The 22,629-nt window shown below is 38.2% G+C and overlaps 1 protein-coding gene across 6 annotated transcripts in view; it reads right to left on the bottom strand.

The window, feature by feature from the left end:
• Positions 1–8,007: 8,007 nt before the first annotated feature.
• Positions 8,008–22,629, bottom strand: part of RBMS1 (RNA binding motif single stranded interacting protein 1) — a 148,754-nt gene continuing 134,132 nt past the window's right edge. For 3 of the 6 annotated variants that reach the window (XM_082763155.1, XM_082763153.1, XM_082763157.1), the window contains exons 7-14: positions 21,457–21,572; positions 20,542–20,591; positions 20,356–20,449; positions 17,739–17,789; positions 15,494–15,604; positions 14,736–14,816; positions 13,450–13,534; positions 8,017–10,625 (exon numbers count right to left, since the gene is read on the bottom strand). In XM_082763155.1, the coding sequence (XP_082619281.1) occupies positions 13,457–13,534; positions 14,736–14,816; positions 15,494–15,604; positions 17,739–17,789; positions 20,356–20,449; positions 20,542–20,591; positions 21,457–21,572 (581 nt within the window). In that variant the 3' untranslated portion in view covers positions 8,017–10,625; positions 13,450–13,456. Of the gene's footprint in view, positions 12,454–13,449; positions 13,535–14,735; positions 14,817–15,493; positions 15,605–17,738; positions 17,790–20,355; positions 20,450–20,541; positions 20,592–21,456; positions 21,573–22,629 lie in introns of all 6 variants that reach the window. The other 3 variants (XM_082763156.1, XM_082763154.1, XM_082763152.1) reach the window with 2 other exon arrangements.

The following is a 22,629-nucleotide window of genomic DNA, read 5'->3' as shown; positions in this document are numbered from 1 at the left end:
ACAGAATGCTTCTGTAAGCATTAGCTTTAATAAGTAGCAGCTGGATAATGGTGATAATGAATAATTACCAATCATATGTCTCAATTTTATCTACAAACTGGATATAAGATTGTGAAAGAGATAGAAATGAGTTAAATTACTGACAGCTGCTACTTTTTAACTCACGGCTTAACTAGTTAATACTTAAAATTAATAAAGTTGTTCCTTTATCAGGTGGACAATACAAAACAGGATCTTTCTCCCTCTGCTGTTAATGGAAATTCAGCAGCTCACTCCTGTGGAATTGCAGGCTATAGGGTGAATTTTTAAATATGTAAACATGAATTAAATAGGATTTTACAAAGCAGACAATATTGCTTGATCCCATTCCTCATTGGAACAACTTTTTTTGACATTTTGTTAATATGAAGCTACGTTAAAGCCTTAACAGACCCAAACCCATTTGTCAACCTGTTTCCTTGGGGAAAAAATGTTCTTATTCCCTTTCAAATAGCCATGACAGACAGCATGTTAGGAGAGGGAGCTAATTGTCCCTGTTAGTCATCACCTTGTCAGGATGACTGGCAGCCAGTAGACTTCAGACTTGCTTGAAAAGCTAAAGCTAGTTAAGATCTCCTTAAGTGTGGAATGGAGAGACACCTTTAGACTTGTTACCCCTTGGTGACACCTGAAAAACTGGTCTGATATTTTATGCCAGGTCTTTAATATGTCTAGTAGTTTCTTCTTCTTCCAAAACTACTGTCAGGTAACAAGGGAGGAAAAAGGGGAACCCAAGGTCTGAATCACAGCAGGGTCTCCTTCTAGCCTCCTCCCCCAGCAATATTATTCTTGCAAGTGAGCGATGACCAGGGACACGTAGGAGCAACTTGTTACCATCTAAAATAATCCACTAGGGTGCAAAATAGCCTCTATAAAAAGAGTAACTATTTCTGGAAAAATCTCTGCTTTTTTAGACTATAATATATTGAATGGAATTTACCATCTGAGTCTTCACAAGTAACTGTTGGAAGCAGCTATTAAAGCAGGTATTAGGCTAGATTCAGATCTTGTACAAACAGTTGTAGTTCCTGTGAATATGATCACACTGACAGGCTGGTTTCAGTCCTCTAGGCAAAAGAGAGGCAAAAAGTGAGAGACGCTAGCAGAGCATCTGCTAGTTAGATCAAAAAAAGTCTGTCTCGTTGGCAGAGCTATTGTCCTTTGGTCACACCAATCCTAATTTGAGTCCTGCTTGCAGCAGCATATAAAACCTGTGACAAACATAGTCATGCTGACATTGAGGTGGCTGCCAAAAGAAGATAATCACAAGTGCTTGAGACTGCAAAGGAAAAGAAAGAAACGCGGAGAGAAAAAAAAAAAAAAGAAGCTTTCAGGTCTGAAGTTTGCAAAATAAAATAAAATTATTGGACTTCTTTTTCTCCTCAATCCTGGTTCAATATAAAAAGCAATCCTCAAAAATTACAAACACACGCCTGGATCAGATCCTTGCCCAGAAATACAGATCTGTGTCTGTTCACTGTTTAGCCTAAGGCTAGGGCGTATGCAAAACAGAAAAGTACTTTATATTTCCAGACTTACAATATTTTGTACTTGTTATTCACTAATGTCTATGAACTGTCCTATTTGTTCTGGTTGCTCTTTAGGTCTTTTATTTTGTCTGATACAGCAATTGGCCTGTCCAGAAGTGATTCATCTAATTACTTTGAAGAGTGACAAAATCCCTGGCAGAGATTAACAAATACTTCTTGTAGTCCACATCTAAGAAAAAGATTGTGTAGGTCAAAATTGCTGGCCTCGCCTTGGTCATTAATGATACAGTATAAGGCTGAGTACCCAGCAGAATTAGAGGTGAACCGTCTGAAATGTGTACGCAAGCTGATTTCTCTTGATCAAAAGGGATGCTACAAAAGGCTTCTGAGACTGGAAGCACTAACATCCTGTGGGGATTATGGTTAATTTATTCATTAGATTCAAGCTGTACTGCAGACAGAGACAAGGCAGCAAAAATAACTATTGTTGCTGTTGCCCTCCTCCCTCTTTCCCCATCTCTACTAGCAATCTGGATAGATACAGAAGAATTCATCTTTGATGACCACTGAAAGGTCTTCTTGAGTGAACTTTGCAAAAACGAGCAGACTTTTCTGTATCAACCCAAATATTTTGCACACTTTTATTTTTGATATAGAAGTTTCATTTAGCCCTCAAGGTGCCAATTTATTTTCAGAGCTTTATTTCATTCCTGCAAAAGGTGTTTGTCTCTTTTATGCTTTGTTGTGAATGAATATAATTTTAATTGTCTCAGCTCTTATGAAAATAAAACTATAATATAGGGATGCTCCCAAGAGTATATGCAAATAGACTGGCTTTGAGTTAATGGGAAAAAGGGTTTCTAGGTCTCTTCTGAATTGAGTCTTTGCAGTGTGCTTGGCTTCTCCAAATTTCCTTTGCTGTTTTGTTCCTGTTGTATTCCTCTGTCACATACACGCTACTTGTCAATTTTCCCTGACCCTGCCTGGAACACTTGTGTTTTTGATGATACTTGGTTTTGTTTAGATTCCTTATTTATATATTTATTTATAAATATTTATATATTAAATATAAATATTTAAATGTCCCCACTGGACAGTGAAAAGCACCCTTATGCATTTCTTTGCCGAAAATAAAATTAGGTTTTGTTTTATTTTGTTTTGTTTTTCTCTCCCTGATCGTAGGATAAAACCCTTCTGGTGGCTTCCTGATGAATAATAATACATTATTGGAAATGTGAGCACTTGCATTTTATCTTGCAAAAGTGAGAGGACGCAGTGTTTTTAATAATATGTAACTATAAATGCACCCTAATTACAGCCTACAAATGGGAGTTCACCTTTTTGATTATGTCAGCTTATAACGAAGATGCCCTCTGGTGGCTGCGAGATAAGGTGTTTAATCTCGGGTAGGAACAGCACTGGGATAGATGGGGGGGTCTCCCCAGTCTGTTCCCTGACTGCACCAGCAGTCAGAGGAGGAGGCTATGGGGACAATGAGATTAAGACCAGTAGAGAGTGCTCCCCCTAAGCCCAGGGCTCTGCCATCTCCCATGCATTTGTGCAAGTCCCACTGAAAAAGGATGGCTCCCCAAGGTTGGGCTTGTTGATGAGCACAACGTTGCTGAGCAAATTAACTGCAGCCTTGAAGCGGGGCAGGACTGCGCATTGCAGGGTTGATCACATGTCCCCATCTGGAACAGATGAGCTGTGCATACGCTTACTGTAATACACGCAATGGTATGTTGTGTCCTGAATTGTTTTCCCAGAGATGACTGGCTAGTTTCATCTGCAAAATATTTTCAGGAGAGGAATTCCTGGAACTGCTTTTTTTTTTTTTTTCTTTTTTTTTTCATATATATAAATACATATATATATGAACTCTGGATATTCAACACTCCAGTACCAAAAATTTGCCCTCAAATGGTGAGTAAATCTTTGCAATTTTTAGAGATGTTACAATGAAGATGAAGCTAGACCACACTCTTAAATACATTTTACTAAGAATCAACTACATTAAAAAAGCTGAAACTTGGACTTGGCTTTTAAGATTTATCTTCCCATTTTTGTATGAAAGCTTACTTCCCTACTACTCTTTTTGCTCAATAATTGCTGTGGTTCAGGAGCTCACTAAACAGCGACTGCATGAGCAGCAATGTGCTTTTTCTGGTGTGAAGCCCGTAACTTGGTGTGGAGCTGCCTCCATTCCACTCACATAGGCAGCATCTTCCTACTGACAGCTGGAACTATGGAAAGTGAGCAGAGCACGGCTGGAGGAGGTCATGAACCTAAGATACACGCAGCTTGTAACTTCTGGAGCATTTCTTATTTCTTGCAAACTACACCAGCCCCTCTTAAAGCTGTTTAAAATCCACTTTTTTGTTCTGTACTGGCAAGAAGCAGTTGACACCTGGAACTTTTTGAATACCCACTCCCCTGGTTACACTTGAACAAGATTTTCTTCACACCAGGGAGGCCTGGAGCATGTCACCCCACAGCCCCTGCCGCCAGCCCCCCTCTCCCCGGGGTTAGCTGCCTGTGCACCCCGCATCCCAGCCTGACACAGCCCAGCTGCTGGGCCTTGGCAGGCTGCTAGGGCAGCGCCGTGAGAAAGCCCGGGGAGAGTTGAGAAAGGTAAAACTGCAGACAGGGGTAGAATTGTTGAGATGGGTTGCTGGTAGCTCAGGGATTCAAGAGGGAAAGAAGCACCGCAGAAGTGTGTAAATACCACCTTGAGAGAACTGAGGCAGCTCAGGCAGCATCAGAGGGGTTTGCTGGGGTGAGGCACCAGTGTCAGCAGCACTGACACAGCTCAGCAGGAGGTGAAAATATGGTGAAGGTCTGCTGCGGGACTGACCCTTCCCCACCACACGGTGCCTGCCTGGCCCACAGATCCATGCGGGGGCCTTGCTGGGTGAGCAGGGCTGGAGGCTAGCAAAAGCCTCCCTTTCCTTTCCGCGTGTCACTCAGTGACTGCTTTATGCTCCTAGGTACCTCTGTGCTGCTTACAGATACTCTCTGAGCCTGAACAGCTCGATACAAATGAGAGGTTGTAACAAATAGCTGTAAATACATTTTCAGATTTTCCACATTCACTAGAAAGAAAAAGAAAAGCAGAGCATTTTCTTGTCAATGTAAAAATATTTCCCACTGGGGAAGGTCTGAAGTACACAAAAGAAAAGTTACTTTCCACTGTTGCTTATTTACCAAAACATCTGACTTAGTTGTAAATTTTCTTTTGGCTTTAAACCCTTGCTTTTACCCTTAAGTATGTGCTTTACAGATACTGCTAGAAAGCATCAACTCTACGTATTTCAGGCGTTGAATTTCACCTTTCAATTACAGGTGGTGAGAATATGGGGGGAAATTCTTACTGTGAATTACTTCTTTAGGGTCAGTAGAGTGTACATGCAGAAATCATTTTCCAATTTTTGTTTCCTCTTGGTAACATTAGCACAATGGTCTCTAAATCAATAAAGGTACTTATAAAGCTGCCTGAGCAAGTTGATCTGAACACCTATAGTGAGTGTGCATGCAGGAAGCCTTTAGGGTGCCACATGCCTTCATTCATGAAGTTGGCAAACTCTCTATCCCGGCGAAGCTGCTGAAAGAGAACATATTATTCAGCTGAAGGGAGACTGACGAAATACAGCAGAATTCAGAACAACACTGATGTAAGCATTGAGTGAAGGGATACTGTTGAAAAAGGCAAGATGGATAACTTAAGCAGCTAAAGCTTGCCTGTTGACAAGCTGTCCTTTCTTCTGTGGCAGGGGAAAAATGCAGTAGTGTTTTCCTGTGATATGATTTCTCAGATGGTAGATGCAGCTAGAGCTGTCCTGAAAAGGAAAGACTTACTCACTCCACAGGCAGGCTTTTACACACTCCCTCTGGTCACTGCATTGTAAATCTTCACTGTTCTGACATCAGTATGGCTTTTCTTAGGAGCCGGAGAAGAAGTTGCCAAACAGAATAGGTTTTGTATATTCTAACCCCTATTCTGGAGAGAATTAATGGTCCAAGTGCGAAAGCCAAAAGCCTCAGATTTGTTTGGGTTAATCAATGCCAGAATTTGTTGGCTAGGAAATGATACAGATGATCTTTCACAGTTGAAAGAGTATGTCAGTGTTGCAAGTGTCTGGAAGGTAATAGCATATACGTCTTAAACGCCATCAAATAACACATTGGCTTTCAGAACAAGACGTTGCTGGACAGGGTAGGATTTAGTATCTTATTCCAACGCATGTGCAAGTTTGCAAATAATTTTGGAGTGGTTGATCAAAGCAACAGGAGCAAGTGCAGTGCAGTGTGCATGGCAGGAATAGGAGTACTGAACTCACACAAATATTCTGGCACTTAAATGGATTTCTCATATGGTGTTAGCTGTTGCTGAGGAAAGTGAGGTGGCACAGTTCTGGCTAATCATCCAGATTGTCTTGTGTGGTGAAGGTACCATAACATAAATTAAACCTAGAAGGGGAGAGCCATAAAAGTGAACAACAAAAACTAATCAACAACAACAAAACACTGACAGAGTACCAGGGAAGTGCTTTACTCTGACCCTCATCACAATTATTGTAGCCTAATACATTCAAACAGTCATTAGCAGGACTCTGCTGATCAACAGCACTTTGTTAACTTGCAGTTAATGCATTGCTTGCAATAACCTTGTACCTGCACAGTTTGGCAAATTTAGAAAACAGAGAAAGATAAAAGATTTTGCTCATCCCATACAGAAAGACTAGTTTCCTAGTTTGTAGGAGCTTGTACCACCAACAAACAATATGGCCTGTCCATAATCTTGCAGAAAATACTTGTATCAGGATAAGAATCACTCTCCATGATTATGATACTTATCAGTATTTGCTAACAGGGAAAAGACTTTATTAGCAGCATGATTGCAAGGAGGGTTCAAAAACAAATTATTTGCATCAGAGTGGAATCAATGTTTGAACAAGCCAGTTGATAATAATTTTATTATCTATAATAAAGTATATTGCATAAAAATATTGCATTATTGCAGATTGCCTGATAGAAATGATACACACAACCTTATAATACCAGCCAAAAGGTACTAATCTGAAAGTGCTCATTCTTATCAAATATAGTTGGAGTTAGAGAACCAAGTTTATCATAGTGCTAATTAGAAAAGCAAATAGTCAAAGCCCTTCCAACATGCATTATTCTGAGTTTGTTCCAAAGAGCTTTTGTGAGGTAGTATCCATTCAGAAAGTCTACTTGTAATTTGAAATAAACTCAGTATGATGGTGAAAGAAAGAATGTAATAAAACCCTTTGGAAGTTTGCTGTATTCATCTTCTTATCCATGGCATCTTACACAGACAACACACTGGGCCAGTCAATATTATTACAAAATGGTAAACTGGCATTTTATTTTTTCAGTTACAGGAGTGTGTTTAAGTAGCACACAGTGTGAGATTTTTTCTCCTCATTAATAGAAGCCATTGTCGAGAACATCTTTATTGCCTTAAGCTACCGTAAATCACAAGTTTCCTAACCACTAGGTGAGTCTCTTTCACTTGTTCCACTGAAAACACAGTTAGTCTCAGTATCTCACATCAGCATGGTGTAGCTGGGAGCCTGGGCTGCACATTGCCTGTACGGTGACCCCAGCCAACGCATCCAACAGGCTGCCTACCCTATTGCAGGGCTGGTGAAACACTTGGAGTATGTCCAAAATATGGCTGTAATGTAAAATGTGTTCTCTGGGGCAGCACAGCCTGGCGTCAGCAAGCCTCCCTGCTGCCTGCTCAGTGCTGATGGCACTGGGCCTTCACGCCCCTGTTCTCTGCTGTCCAGAGCACCCATGGGTGCCCAAGAGAGAGTCAGACATGAAATGTCGTTGTGGACCGTGTGAGTGGTAGATCATTTATTTAGCTGAAGAGACACGCTCATTGATATTTTAGTCTATTTCATTTCCAAGCCTTACTTTGAGCAGGGCAATCCTCTGTCTGATACACAGCATCAGCAGTGGTGATCTTGCCAAAAAGATGATAAAATCAGAGATTACCTTTCAAGAAAAAAGGTCTTAACGATTGCAGCTGGAAGACAGACACTCAGGATGATTTCGAATTCCACCGAAGTATTACTTCTCTCCAGAACGGGGTATTCCAGCCAACTCTGCTACAGTCGGGACAACTGGAGCACTTGTAGGCTGCAATTCAATGCCAGGAGCTACCAGAGATCCCCATCTCCACCCTTACTCCCCCCCCCAGCACTGGCTTGCATTCACAACTGCAGCGTCCAGCCCTCCCAGTGCAGGCTGAGGAAGAGAACAGCACGATTCTTGCATTCAAATCAGATATATTTGATGATTTATTTTTTGTCTTTCCTGTTTTGTCTGAAAGAGTGAGTGACTTGTAATGTGGTTTGAAAGAGTTAAAATCTGATTGTAAAGAATGACAGAGGAGGGAAAAACCCAGACCTTCAAGCACAAAGCAAGGGTGAGCACTTCAAAGTGAAGGTGAAGTCTTTATCATAACCTGTTTGGGTTTTCCCCCAGTAAAGGAACAGCTGAAGGAAAGACAATGCATTTTCTTTTTTTTGGATCTTTTTTATTCAAAAGTTTTCAAAGAAATAAAACAGAAAAAAGCTAACAATCTAATCAAATTTACAGTTCAAAAATGTCTTTTGGCGTTTAACAACAAGTCCTAGGAAACAAAACTACAGAGTTATCTTGAACCGGACAAATAAGTTACCACTGGCAAGTTTGTGGCACTAGTAAAACAAAAATAAAAAATTAACTCTCTTGATCATATAGATATCTCTATGAAAATCTTTTTTTTTTTTTTCAATCTGTACAAAAGGTCTTTCTTCATAAATTAATTTTTTATAATTTAATGGCTGTCTACTATGTGATGTTTAAGTAACTGATTATTTCTTTATGTACAGAGGTTAAATTTCCCAAATCTTACCCAGACAATGAGTATGGCACTTAGTTCAGACATTTCTGGCAGCAGCTCTTCCCTCCCTCTAACACAGCTATCATACTGCAGTTTTAATTAACGCAAAAGTATCAAGTAGTGAGAGATCTAGGCTTGGAAATTCACCAGATACAGGAAAGGTGCTGCAGAAAGTCTGGACTTTGACAAAGCAGTAATATTCCAGGGAGCATAGAACCAATAATACCACAACTTTTTAAAAAAAGAAAAAACAAAAACACATCTCTTATGACTATGTATTTCACTAGAATCTACACTTCTCAGAGCAGCAATTTACTTTTGAAACTATGAAATGTCACCGACATCTATACTCCAATACTCACACAAAATTTAAAAACTAAAAAATACTTGAAAGAAACAACTGCTTAGCCCTAGCTCCCGAGCTAGGATGATTTGGTCTGTGGAAACAGGGAGGGCCAGCAACCTGTCCCAATACAAAAGGAAATAAACTTTGAGGTAGATAACTGATCATATACAGCTGACCAGAGAAGTACACAGTTTTGGAAGACAACTTAATTTATCATTTGATTTAAAACATATGCAATCGTAATAAAGAGCTTTAGTAGCAGTGAATTATCTAATATGTGAAGTACAAATAACTGTGTATTTATGAATCAGGAATTTCATAGTTTCAAAATTGGTTTTCTTTACACTTAACACTTGTAGTGATGATGTAAAGTGTGGCACTGCTTGGATCCAAGTCTTCCTTCATGCTTTTGTGTCCATACATCAATTAAAATTATAAAACCTAAATGCAAATGTACAAAAAAGGCACATTCTCCTAACCGCAAACTGGTCCGGCAAAAATAAAGAGTACAGAAGACGTAATGCTGAGACAAATCAGAATTATTGGTTACTGGCTCTTTGTTCTTTGGTAAAGTTACCTTTTAAAAGTGCCAAGTCTTTTTATTTTTATTTACCTACTATAGAGAGCTAGTACCCAATCAATTATCCTTTACTCACATCTCAGCTTATGTTTGAAAACGAGTCCTTTAGCTTTTGCCATTTTGCTTTAACAGCAACTTTTCTGTTTGCTAAGTCTCAGCATGATCCTCATCCTAAAGCACTATCATTAGTATAAAGGAAGGACAAAAACATTCGGTGAGATCCCCACCCCAAACTCCCTACTCTACCTACGCTAAAACTAGAACATCAAGTTAGTTTTTGAAAAAAGGCAAAAAAAGATTTTACATTGCATCATACAGCAGAGTTCCTAAGTCATTCAAACTACCAGAGGGAACTATTGGCATATGGCCTTACAAACAATTTATCCTATTAAAATTTCCCCAGTCAGAAAATGTGTTTCACACAAAACATTTTTCCCCCTCTTGCATTTCACTACCTTACATATTATGTGAAAAATCATTAAAAACACTTACTACACATTAAAAAAGCCAAATTTTCAGCAATTTTTATTGACTACCTTTAAAAGCCCTATGCTGCTGTTTTACAAGGCATAATAGACCAGCTCATTTGGTCAAAGCATTCTACACCATTAGTTTGGACTACTTACTGAAACAGCTACAGCATCGAAAGATTTAAGGCAAATTGGAATTTATAGAAAAGGATAAGACACTTCACACTACATTAAAAGAAAAACAGAAAGCTAAAAGACCAGACACTATAACTGCAACACAGCACTAAAGCAACACTCACACACTGCAAGCACAGAACATCATCTTAGATGTTTTACTATTTGAAACTTCAGAAAACCCATTTCATACAATTAAAAAAAAAAAAAAAAGAAAAAGAAAAAAAGAAAAGGAAAAAAAGGAAACAAAATAAAAATAAACCAAAACACAAATTCTGTCATGCACGTGAATAAGTCTTTGTGGTCATCTGTGCATACCCAGAAATTTGATTTTTTTTTTCTTTTTTGCGTCATAACACTTGATAAAAATTTTTTTTTTTTACTAAAATAAACCTGTTCATGGGAACAGCTACTAGATGAATTTAAGGTTTTTCTTATGCACCTTATAGAACTTATAGCAAAAATAGTTTTAGTTGATTTCATTATAAATAACATTTTCAAGAACCTGTGCAAAACTGTCAATAATTCCTAAAGCACAATTGATCAGTAAAATCCATGATTGTTTCAGCCTTTGCACCCTTCTCCAGGCCAGGTCAACACTGGACATCTGCAACACAGAAAGGTCAGAGCTAGAGCAGAGTTGCGAATTGCATTCATTTTTTCTACTGTAGCTGTCTACAAGCTAAATTATTTCCTATTTCAGACAGCTGTGAGCAGACTACGTGAATCTGAGCACAGATCTGAGAAGCAAACACAGGCGGCTCTACAGGTGCTTGTCACTTGCCAGGATACAGCCTTCCAGCGTATTTTCCCCCTTTATCTCTAATACAGATAAGCATGCAGAATGCCCACCGAGGAACTGGAAGGCTGCATTCAAAGCTATCTCCTTTCTTGCTTTGTTAGGGTTGTTTCCTTTTTAACTGACCAAAAGTAGCTGAGTGTGTGAGCATACTGCTGCTGCATCCCGAAGGCTTTTGATCTCTGCCAAAGGAACACAATTTCCTTCTGGTGCAGCCGTAGGGAAGCTAAGCACAAGGTACCTCAGCTAATGCAAAGACAGCTACCGTGCCTGGTAGATAGTTAATTTTTAACAGTAATTCAGGGTTCATTAAACTTTAAGGGAGACTTCTCCATTTACCATATTGGCTTATATTGCCAGGTGGGTTTTAAAAAATGCTCAGCTAATGAAAAGTTAAGACAACTTTTGAATTTTTCAAGGCAAGACAAAGTCTAATTTAAGACAAAGTCAAATTTAAGGTTTGTGTATTTGTAGGTGCATATACAATTATAACACAATCTTCTCAAGATCCTTTGACTATTTTGATATAGTAGCAGCTTTTTTGAAAAGAAGCCATACAACTATTGAATGTATCTGGTAAGGGAAAGACGCTGGGTATTTCTGATAGACCGCATCAGCTTGTGTGAATGTGCTAGTTGTCATTTACCACTTATTTATGGCAATATGTATGCTGACTTTCAACAGGGCATTTCCAAAAGTGCTGTGCACGCATTTAGAATGACGTTTCAATTTGTCAACAGTGACAAAACCACAACAATTAAGAGACCGCAGTGTTCCCTGTATTTAGGGCAAGAAATAACCGTCAATTCCCTCCCCTTCACCTGTCTGAAAAGTGACAAGTACCAGCATGCTCTAGGGACATAAATACCAAATGCCATACTCTGAGGCTGAAATCAGTTGAACCATATTAACCTTCCCCATGTGCCCGGTCCCACTGCCACGGTCACTGCGCACACAGATTTCCCTGTGCAGATCAACACAGGTAGCAGGACTTCTGAAGAATAAAATACATGGAGGACTGGCTTACAGGGAAAGCCCAGAGCTGCTCACAGAGCTCAGTATGCTACAGAGTTGTCGTTACAGAACGCGTCTCAGATGGCAGCACATCTCATCCTTTCAGGAGACTACGTGCTGCTCCACCTATGGACCCAGTCTATGGGAAACAGACTGACACGCTGATGGAGAGGCAGGGTGCGGAGATGCTGTGCAGGATTCTGCTTCCCCATCTACCACAGATTTCTGTTTGTAAGAAGGTTTTACATGCCCACAGGGAAGACTTAAGGCAAAACAAATAATTCCTTGAAAAGTGGTTAACACCAGCCAATAGCCTTGGCATGGGAAACATGCAGGAGCCATGGTTTTAACGCTAGGAGATGGAGAACGAGAAGAGTCTGTGTCTTTGCTTTCTCCCTGCCCTGGAAGAAAATCAAGGATGTGGGCTTTCTCTAGATGCAGGCATTTGGCCAGACTAAAATAATAAACACAGGTCATATGTTGTGCTATGCAGACTGTGCCATCTGTTGAATGTGCGAAGTTTCCCAATTGGTTCGTTTCTATCTTTACATACTTGAACATATAAGAAGCTCTTATGCCATTAATGGGGATGAGAACAGTGTTGTCAAATAACACAGCTGACCTGCAAAATCAAAGGTGATGGCAAAATGTGTGTACTGTTAGATCAATACATTTTAAAGAGAGTATCACACAATTAGAAAACCCTCGCACATAACTACGTATAGTTTTTGAGTACCTTAGAAATGCCATGAGGGCTTCAAACAAACACTTCTAAGACCACCTCTAGTACATTATCGTAGCTGAATGGAATTTTTCAGTATGAAGTCTTATAAGATTTGATAAAATATTACGTAGTCCAGTTGTGTGATTTACAAAGCACCCAGAAAAAGATGAGTTAGGAAAGAACTAAATTTCAGAATTCTAAAACATGGAGGATGGAGATGGGGATGGTTACTGCAAACAGGATTTTCAGAATGGCAGTCTACAGAAAGCACAATGCTATATGGAAGGAGTTAGCATAAAACTAGTGAATGGTTAGTAGGGAAAGGCTATGCAAGCAGAAACACGGGAAACCTGCAGCAGGAAGGTAAATAAATAACTCTGGAATTAGAGCCAAACTAGGACTGGATTAAAAATTAATTGACAAAATTCTGGACCGAACTGCTGCTTTATAGAATAAAGGATGAGCAGGGAAGTCTTCAAGAGAACAGGTGAAAGCAAGGATTTCTATCAGATCACTCCCCTGCTTACTCAGTAAGTCAGTTGCAAAGCTGCTTGCAAACCTGATATGTTTTGCATAGTTGTTTTTTCACTAATTCATTGTTATTCTTGTACACAGCATGCTGTATACAAGATGATCAAATTAAAATAGAACACAATCCAGATATGCTATAGAGAAATTATTAAAGTGCTATAACTCATAATTCATCAAGTCACTTCTGGAACTCCTCTTCTTTGCTTCTAATCTGGCCAAATTTGAATTAAGTGTCTTGCCCCAAATATTATCAGTTATTTATAAAATTTATTTCATAAAAAAGAATTTTCATACAGAGTACTGTATGTTATGGAAAAAATATCCTTGAATTCACATCTTTCATGTGACAGGATGAGCCCCTACCTCACAGTTACTTATTTTGTTGATATGTATATGGAGAATGGTCACTGGACGTCTCTACTGTAACCTGCTGTTGACCACTGGCTTCCTGCAAAGAAGAGGGAGAAAAGACATGAGAAACAAAATCATGTAGCATTACCTGCAATCTGTATCTCCATGCAATTTGTGTAATTAACAGTCTTAAAGTCTAAAACCCCACATTTCCCAAGTGGGGTATTCCAATTCCAAATTTAAATTGTTAACTTCACATTGATTTACACTTAAGCAAATAAGAAAAGCAAAATGATCATGCAAACCTTCTATTTCTTCAGCTGTTTTGACATTAATTTAAAAACCTTCACCTTATAGAAATAAATACATAAGGGGTGCAAATAACTACCGGTATATCTTCTACCTGCCAACATTAAAGAGCATTCTGCCCTCTGTTTTGAGGGGCAGTGAGAAGAATGAGATCTACTTACTACATGTATAAACACTATCTCTTTGAGTATCATGGTGTCATTGGCACCAGGTAAGACAAAAAATTCTAGCTGGAACTTTGCACATGAACCCCCAGAGACCAGGGAATTAATTCAGCTGACGTGCTCTGATAGTGTGCAAGCAGCTAATTATTGAAAGTCTTTCTCTGACCCACTCTAGCAGATGAGTAAACCGAACCAAATAAGTTTTAGTGTTTCTCAAAAATACACTGTGAAATTAAACAGTTTTCTTATAAACTCTGGAAGAGACTGTCTAGTGCTCACTCTGTATAAAAGAGCTGCAGTATGCCTTCTCTAGCTCCTCTGTTAAGAAAATACTGATCCATAAAAAAGAGGAAGGTAAGTCAAAATAGCAGGCAGACTACTGCCTAGCATTTAGTTGTGCTTTTTAGCTGGAGCTGCAGAGGGTTTTCGTTGGTAAATATGAACAGTACCCTGAATCCCAGGGCAAAATTAGGTTTCTTTCCAAAAAATCACAATCAGGGTTTGTTGTTTACTGGAAAACTAAATGGAGATCAAAACTGCCCCCGGCCTTGTTCCTATTGGCAGTTACATTTCACAAGACGCAAAGCTTGGCTGAGCTACAGTCATACAGGAGACCTATCTGCTACAAGTACAAACCATTCTTTGTTATAATACTAATCATTTGAGTTGAGAATAATGACACTTCATAGTTTTAATATACATTGTATTCATAGTATGTTCACAGTTAAAATGCTTTGATTGGTAATTCTCATTGGGAAAAATAATAATAATAAAAAAAGAGTATATTCATGTCTCTTATTTCTGTTTTTTATAACATATACTGACCTCAACAGGAACCGCTGCTGTCTGGACATGTGTATATTGGGGTATGTAGGCTCCTTGCATAGCTGTTGTTGCTGGCATGTACTAAAAAGAGACAGTCCATTAAGTTGAGTTGAAATCCAACGTCAATTTAAGAGCATTCAAAATACCTGTCATGACATTATTTAATAGATATTGAAAGTCTCCCTCAAAAATAATGCACGTGAGGAAAACTTTTCTGTTTGAAATCAGCACCTTTTTCAGAAAAGTGAGATATGCTCTTAAAAAATCTCAAATTTAGCCTTCAAAGACTAAGCAAAGGATTTTTCTCTCTCAGTTAATCCTTATCATCATCTTTTTTATTTTTTTTTTCCTTGTTTTAAATACTCTCTACTCAGAAAAGAAAGGTCCTAAAGGTCCTACAGTTCAGAGGCTAGACCGCATCTCTTCTTTTGGTCTAGTTTCTGTTGCACCCTTTACATAAATTTCACCAACTCTGATCTTCTGAACAGTAAAAACAACTGTTGGTTCTTTTACATTCCAACTCTGGAGTCACCTCCTGGGTTCTTTTAATTTGCTTTATCTACTTTGTTTACATTATTTCTGACCAGTGAATAGACTGAATAAAAAATGCTGAATCTGATTTGTACATGGAGACAGTTCTTAATGTTTTATTGAATGGTAGAGGATTTTTAAACATGTGAAATGCACACGCATATTTTGATCTACACGCAATATTTTCCACTTGCAAAAGTTCTATTTTGTATTAAATTGCTACATACTGTTCCAGTACTGCCTAATGAAAGATGACTCATCTGCTGTGTCAGAGGGCTTATCATTGATGCAGGCTGTAGTGACATGGTATGGTCCATGGAGGGAGTCAGTACAGCACCCTATTAAAACAGAGAAAGAAATGATTAAGGCAACACTCAGATTTTAATTACATTTTTGATTTGAGTCTAAGTATAAGATACCTTTTCAAGGGGGTATACCACAAATTCTTCTTAGTCCAAGGCACTGACTGACTCAGTACACAGGTCTTGGGCATTTTGATGCACATACGTTTTGTACAGTTTGATAATTGTACTGCATTGACTTCCTATTGTATGTGCAACTTACACACAGTGCATTTGAGACACCTGCTGAAAACACTCCAAAATTAGTTTAACAACTAAGTTGAACCAGATGTTGACCTTACACTAAAAACTGGCACCATTACCAGGTACAGATTTGATTAACTAAAGCTTAAAGCTTAAGCTTTAAGAAGAAACTTTTGTCTCATCTTTAGAAATGGGGGCTTTGGAGGAACATCTCTGTTAGGGGAATTCTACCTGCACACATAGGATGTTCTCACACAAGACAGAGCTGCCATACTGAAAGGCAGCTTTCATTAGCACACAGATTTTTAAAGAGGGGTTCAGCAAAGCTGATTGGTTCTTTTGTGAAAATACCAGCTACCAGAATGGCTCTATCACTCTTGTACTATTTTGTTAACTCTATAAAGAGTGAAGTATAATTTTTAAACACTCAAGATTGCTAAATTTTCAGGGCACGCTTGTAGGGGTTTTAGAGTTATCTGAAACGGAAGATTATCAACAGATCTCATTTTACCAATCATGTTCTGCAAAAACACATTTCCAAACACTTTGTATGAGTTGTGCTTGCAGAAGTGTTCATTAAAATTGATGGAAGTTCAAAACTAACAGAAATAATTGTGGTGTACAGAAAGCCAGTATTTAGAATCTGTAACTATTCCTTAAAAAGAAAAAAATAATAAAAAAAACAACCCTACAGAGTATAGCTGGAAAAACAACCATGTGACCAGTGTAGCTGAAATGAGTCACAGGCACATCAAACACTGAAAGAATTTCCTGTCTGTAGACTGCAGGCTTCTCTGCAAAGCAAATGAGTAAGACAGCACCAGTCTTTGCACAGGCCAAAACTAAAACTTAAGGCAGGAATCTAGATCTTTATTTTCAGCTACAAAATCTCATACTGTGTACCTCTGAAACTGATATATCTTACGGTGTTATAACATATTAACTTGTGTCTTTTACAGCGTAATTTGTAATATTTTTTTAAATGAAAATCTGTGTTGACAGACAAAAGTTAAAACCAGTTGTGCATGTGTTTAACATTCAAAAAAACACAAATGCAACAACAATGAAGTGCGTGAGAAGGTGCTCTGGTTCAGTACCACCTTCTCTGCACGCACAAAAATAAAATATTCTGCCACAAAGATTTACGTTCCATAATCTGCATGGAGAGGTTAACTAAAGTCACGACAACAGTCTTTCTATACCTGGAAACAGACTTGTTTGTTAACTGCAGGAGATATATGAAAGTGCCTGCTCTTATTTGTAATGCTCATATCAACAAGTCTTATAGTTCGCAGATAGAATAGTACTCAATTGGCAGATGACATAGATAAGAAGCAAAACATCATGTGAGAGTACAGATTAGAATACCTGACAGTCTGGTATAGATGCCACAACCAAAAGTGTAAGGGGAATAGCATTACTCATGAGTGGTGTAGCCAGAACAGGCTATGCAGGTTTTTTCAACTGAGTGCCTGTGGTGCCATTCATATCGCCACATCCATCTATCTGTCACAAATTATCCAGTCTGAACTACTCTAGAGCTATTCTAATACCTTGAGTCTTCAATTGCAGCTTTTGATTAGTACACACTATGTAAAGCACTGATATCTGCAAAATGTTCTTCATTTTAAAGAAAAAAAAATTTAAAAAGTTTCCTCGAGATGTTAACTTGGTAAATCTAATTGTCCTCTTCATCTTGATACCCTGAAGGCAGCTATCTTTTTTTTTTTCCTAATACGATGAGGCCCCAGTTCAGGTTAGGATCATCCCTTCTCTCTTCTGTTTTCATCCGTGATTTAATCATCATGATGCAACTGTTAGGACTCTGGAAGTTACTGGGTGGGAAGTGGCCTATTTCTTGTTGTTTAAACTACATGAAATATTTACACAATCAGTAACACAACAATGGAGACGCATAAAAACTTACTGGGTGCTGCATTATATATGGTTGAGGCTGCATCCAAGAAGGACTCTGAACCTAGAACAAAATCGGTATTTATTACTCTTTTTAATGAAGACATTGCAGTATTTTATTCATCCCTCTTGCAGCTAGCATGTTTTGCCTCAAAAAAAAAAAAAAATGATTACCCAAATGCTTAAATTGAGGTAGGATGCCCAACTTTGCATAATAAGGTAAATTAAAAGGAGTAAAAGGTACTCTAATAGGTTATATGATTGTCTTAGTTTAAAAGAGCTGGTTGGAACAGCTCTTTGAAAAAATGTGCTGCAAGAAATATTAAAGGCTAGATAAAAATGCTTCCTTTTCTTGTCCTATAGGTGCCATCTGCGTAGGATAAAGCAGGATTCTGACCCGCACCATGTAGAACTGACTCACCACTGCTGCTAGACATTTAAAACCCCTTAAACTCCTCCGTCATCTTCCCCAGTGTCCTGTGAACAGGACAGATAGACAGACCACTTGAAATAATCAAGGGGAGTTGTTTTCTGCAAGACTGAAACATTTCTTCCCTGCTTTTGGCACTGACTTTCAAATCAAAGTAATTTATTTTTTTTTAAATTATTATTATTTTTCAAGCAGAAAAAGTACAAACAGGAGTTCAAAAATGTAATGTTAAAAAAGAGAAAATGCTCAAACCCTCCCTTTCCCCAGGCAAAAGCTTAATGGCAAAAAATACTGGTACAGCCTGACTAAAGCTTTGGCTAATCTACTCCCTCTATGATAGTAACTGGCTTAGTACTGTCATTTGGGTACACAGGAGTTGTAGAAACAAACACTAGCCAAAGTTTTATTAAATTTGTTTACCTTTAATAAGAATAAGTCTAGGAACAGGTTATACCATGCCTCAAAGAAAAAATAAATAAATCATGCTTTCATGATATGTTCTGTTGGGTAGATGACGGAATGCTGCCAGTTTCAGTGGAACAGATCAGTAATGGCGATGTGACTAATGCTTACATTGTGAAATTCTTCTGGCCAGGAACCTCCTTCCTCCCCGCTACAGAATGCCTCAATTTAATTTTCAATTCCTATTACTGTGGCACTTTAAATATCATGACATTAGTAACTCCATCCACAACCATTTAAGCTCTATGTCATGTATACCGAAACACTGGCAACAACATTTTGGGAAACAATCAGTATTGTGGCCTACCTGTCTCAATAAGCCCAGGAAAGTGACACTGTACTCCCCAAGAAGCACGTTTCCATGCCAACTTTCAACTTTCACTTAGATTCTGAATATCTGAGAGTCTTATACTGATTCATAATTTATATTTTAATAAAGAACAGCTGCTAATTCCACTGGAATACTTTTCTGGGTAAGAAATTGCTGTAATTTTTAAGATACTTCTGTACAAAGCAGAACGATTCCATATACTGAAAAATACAGTACTGAGAGCAAACATTTTGTTGCTTAAGTCACCAAAAAATTCACACAAAATGAATGCAGCTGCCCTTTATCCCAGAGCACACACCTCCTACATAACTCTGCTCATGCAAGAAGGCATTAGACCTCCAGACTAATATTAGACAATATTCCTCATTGCTCTCACCTAAAATGGGAGAGTACATGGGTATTTCTGCCCAAGAATACTGACAAGATGGCACACAGGTAGAAAACTTAGGTGTTAAACAGTGAAATGCCAAAACAGGTAATCATTTGGCTAGCATTGTGATAATTGGCATGTATCATGTAGTAATTGCCAATCAGACAGCTGAGACTACCATGCTAGTTGATTAAATGCAAGTTGTTTGTAAACTGAAGTGTATGATGGCATAAAATTGAGAATTCCTAACTGATTTGTATCAAAGTACAAAAAGTGTTTCATGCCATTTCTCAGCATGTTGAATTGTCAATACCCTGTAGTGGGGACCTGAGACAACACCTATAAAAACGAGAAGAGAGACCCCTTTTTAGGAAAACTTTGGACTGGGACCGAAGAACAGCAAATGTACATGATTAATATCTATTGTCCAAAATAAAGTAACTTTTGGTTTAAAAAAAAACCACAACTCTAGACTATTAAATGCTTTACTCCTAATGTAAAAGCACTGAATTTGAATGCTCAAACAATCAATTCAGAACTCTTTTTTAAGTTTACTTCTCTGATGTTAAGCCTGTTTCTGTAGCTTTCTTAGCCCACCTATGAAATACGATTGCTGGACTTTTTTTTTTTTTTTTTTTTGTGCTGAAACAACCTGAAGAAAAGTTCAAAGTCATGGAGAAGTATCTTTGAAGTGAGATTTAACTAAACCAAGAAAGGTTTAAATAAGGAATGATTATTTTAAAGCTACATTATTGACATTAAAAGAACATGACCATGATATGCAGAAGTGGCTGCAAACACCTTAGCCATCACCACACAATTCAGAGCCTTTGTTTGGCAGGACAACACATCTGTCCTTAAATGGCTGTGCTTCCTGAAACAAACACACCTTTAGTTTTTAAGGCCTTCAGTTTCATGCTGTACAGCATGGAGACCGTTAAAATGCAGCATTATTAGAGAATGCAGAAAACCAGATGTATGTAGCAACTGATAAATAAACTCCAGTGAATCATTTCAGCTAAGTTCTAAATACAAACCTGGTATGTGGAAACTGGCGAAGCAATATATGGCGTAATAGATGTTTGAGTGATCATTCTGTTTGCTGTAATACTGTAGGGTGATGGATAAAATCTAGAAAAATATAGAAATATTTATGAAATGCCAGTTTTATGCATTTTTCATAATGCAAACATTTTTTCTTAGTGTGCCAGTATTTAACATACCCATTTTGTAAAGCAGCTGTGGTTGGATCATAAGTGAGTGTCATTCCAGCCTTTAAAAAAAAAGTGGAAAGAAAAAGTTGACATGATCTATTTTTATTGTAAATTATTTCTCTTAGTCTTTCATTAGCTGTATTATTTTTAACTGAAAATTTGTACTGAGACAGTTTATTATTGTACAGTTAGGGAAAGGTTAATTGACAGAAGTAATTATAAAGACAGTCAGTGATATTGACTAAAAGTACAAGTTTCCAAGGTCCCAGCGAGAACAAAATGCAATCTATGAAATACCTGGCTTACAGAACATGCATGTGTTTGAGAGGTGGGGCATGAAGATGATTACGTTAGGGTGTTGCCTACAATATATTAACTATAAAAATGAATGGAAAGTGCTGTTTTTCAGAAGACATTTGAATTTGTTGTCTCATACAATCTCAGTTGTCTAGGTTTGGTAACCACAGAAAGTTTATGAAAGTATTATCTTGAACATTAAAGATTTTATAAGTTTTGACAAAACCAAAAATTTAATGCACTAGTACACTGTTTTAATTTTAGAAAATGGATATGCATTCAGTTCTTCATTAAAAAAGGGATTATTTACTATATGTAAATGAAGTTGTATTCCAGATAGCTTTACAGGATCTGAAAGATAGTTCAAGTATATTCCTGACCAAGGTGAAGGAAATGTTACTGTTCACTTTAATGAGGTAGGATTTAGTGTTTCACATTTTGCTTTTTTTTTTCCCCCCTCTTAAGGAAGGTACATTTAAGTATTTTATAGAGTTGCAAATTGTCAGGCAAGAGTTGCTTGCACATTTTTAATATGCCAAAGTGCCGAGCCAAGAAGTCTCAATGCCTATCATTTCCATAAGTATTCATTATTGTACACCCACACTAGAGCTTGAAGGGAGGACTTACAAGTCTCACCTCGCCTTCTCTGTGCCACGCTCTTCCATTCTGTATATATTTATTCTGATTCTGTCTCTTTTTCTGTCCTCCATCAGCAAACTTGCACAATAAGGGTTCTGCAGGTACTGAAAAGAAAGAAAGAACATTACTTGCAGTGGTATTCACATACAGGTATTCAGTGTTCCAAGTGAGGTATGTCTTGCAGTTTAAATTTTGAGTATTACAATTAAATAGCACAAATTCTCACTACAGCATCAATGACTGTTTTGCATGGTGCAAGGATAGCTGCCACACACACACACAGAGCACCTGGAACACCTTATATCTTTGATTTTAAAGTACTGCTCCAAAGCCTATTGGAAAGAAACATGGTCTGTATGTCCTGGCTATATCTGTTCTGAGTATTAAGGAGAACTGTCATTTTAATGCTGAGCTTTACCTATAAGGAGGTACATCTAAGGAGGGTGGAGAATAAATCTGGAAAAGGGGCTTTAAAATATTTCCCCCTGACCTTGGAGGTTTCAGTAATGTCCCAAAACTTCAAGTGGCTCTACTCATCCAGAATGGCTTGGGAGCTGGCACTGTACCTCTATTTAGTCTGATCTGCTGGACAGAGTGGTACCTTTATCTCCTGCCACCTTGCACTGAAAATATGCCACAACTTCCTATTCTCCTTTTATCTCCACTCTATAAAGAGCACACAACACAACCAGATATTCTTCAAGATTTTTCTTCTATCTTGTTCTTTGCAAAATGCCATGAAATGGGAGTGCTATATTTTTTCTAAAGTTTTGTCATAACATAATCCTTGCCATGACTTCAACATCAGTGCTGAAATTCAAGCAATCAAAAAGAAAAGTTTGCACAGTGTTCTTCCCCTAGGACTGGCTTAAAGTGCAGAAGTTCCTGCGTATCCGTGGCTGAGGCACAGCTCTGCTACAGCCACATCACACCACACCCTCCCTAATCACAGGGTGGAAGCTCTGTTATGACTTGGATATGAACACTTCTCTGCCAATAATTCCTGAGACATGAGCTGTCTAAGCTTTAATTTGACACTCCTCTTAAGTCGTTCTCTGTTTGGAAACACCTGAATGAGATGAGGTTGGATCTGACAACATGCAAGTGTCCCAGTGCAGAGTAAACACATGGGGGCTGGGGGATAGCATGTGCAAAAAGGCA

This window comes from Aythya marila, assembly GCF_965140915.1.
Source record: "Aythya marila genome assembly, chromosome: 6".
Taxonomy (NCBI): Eukaryota; Metazoa; Chordata; class Aves; order Anseriformes; family Anatidae; genus Aythya; species Aythya marila.
This window is presented reverse-complemented; position numbering and strand designations above follow the sequence as displayed.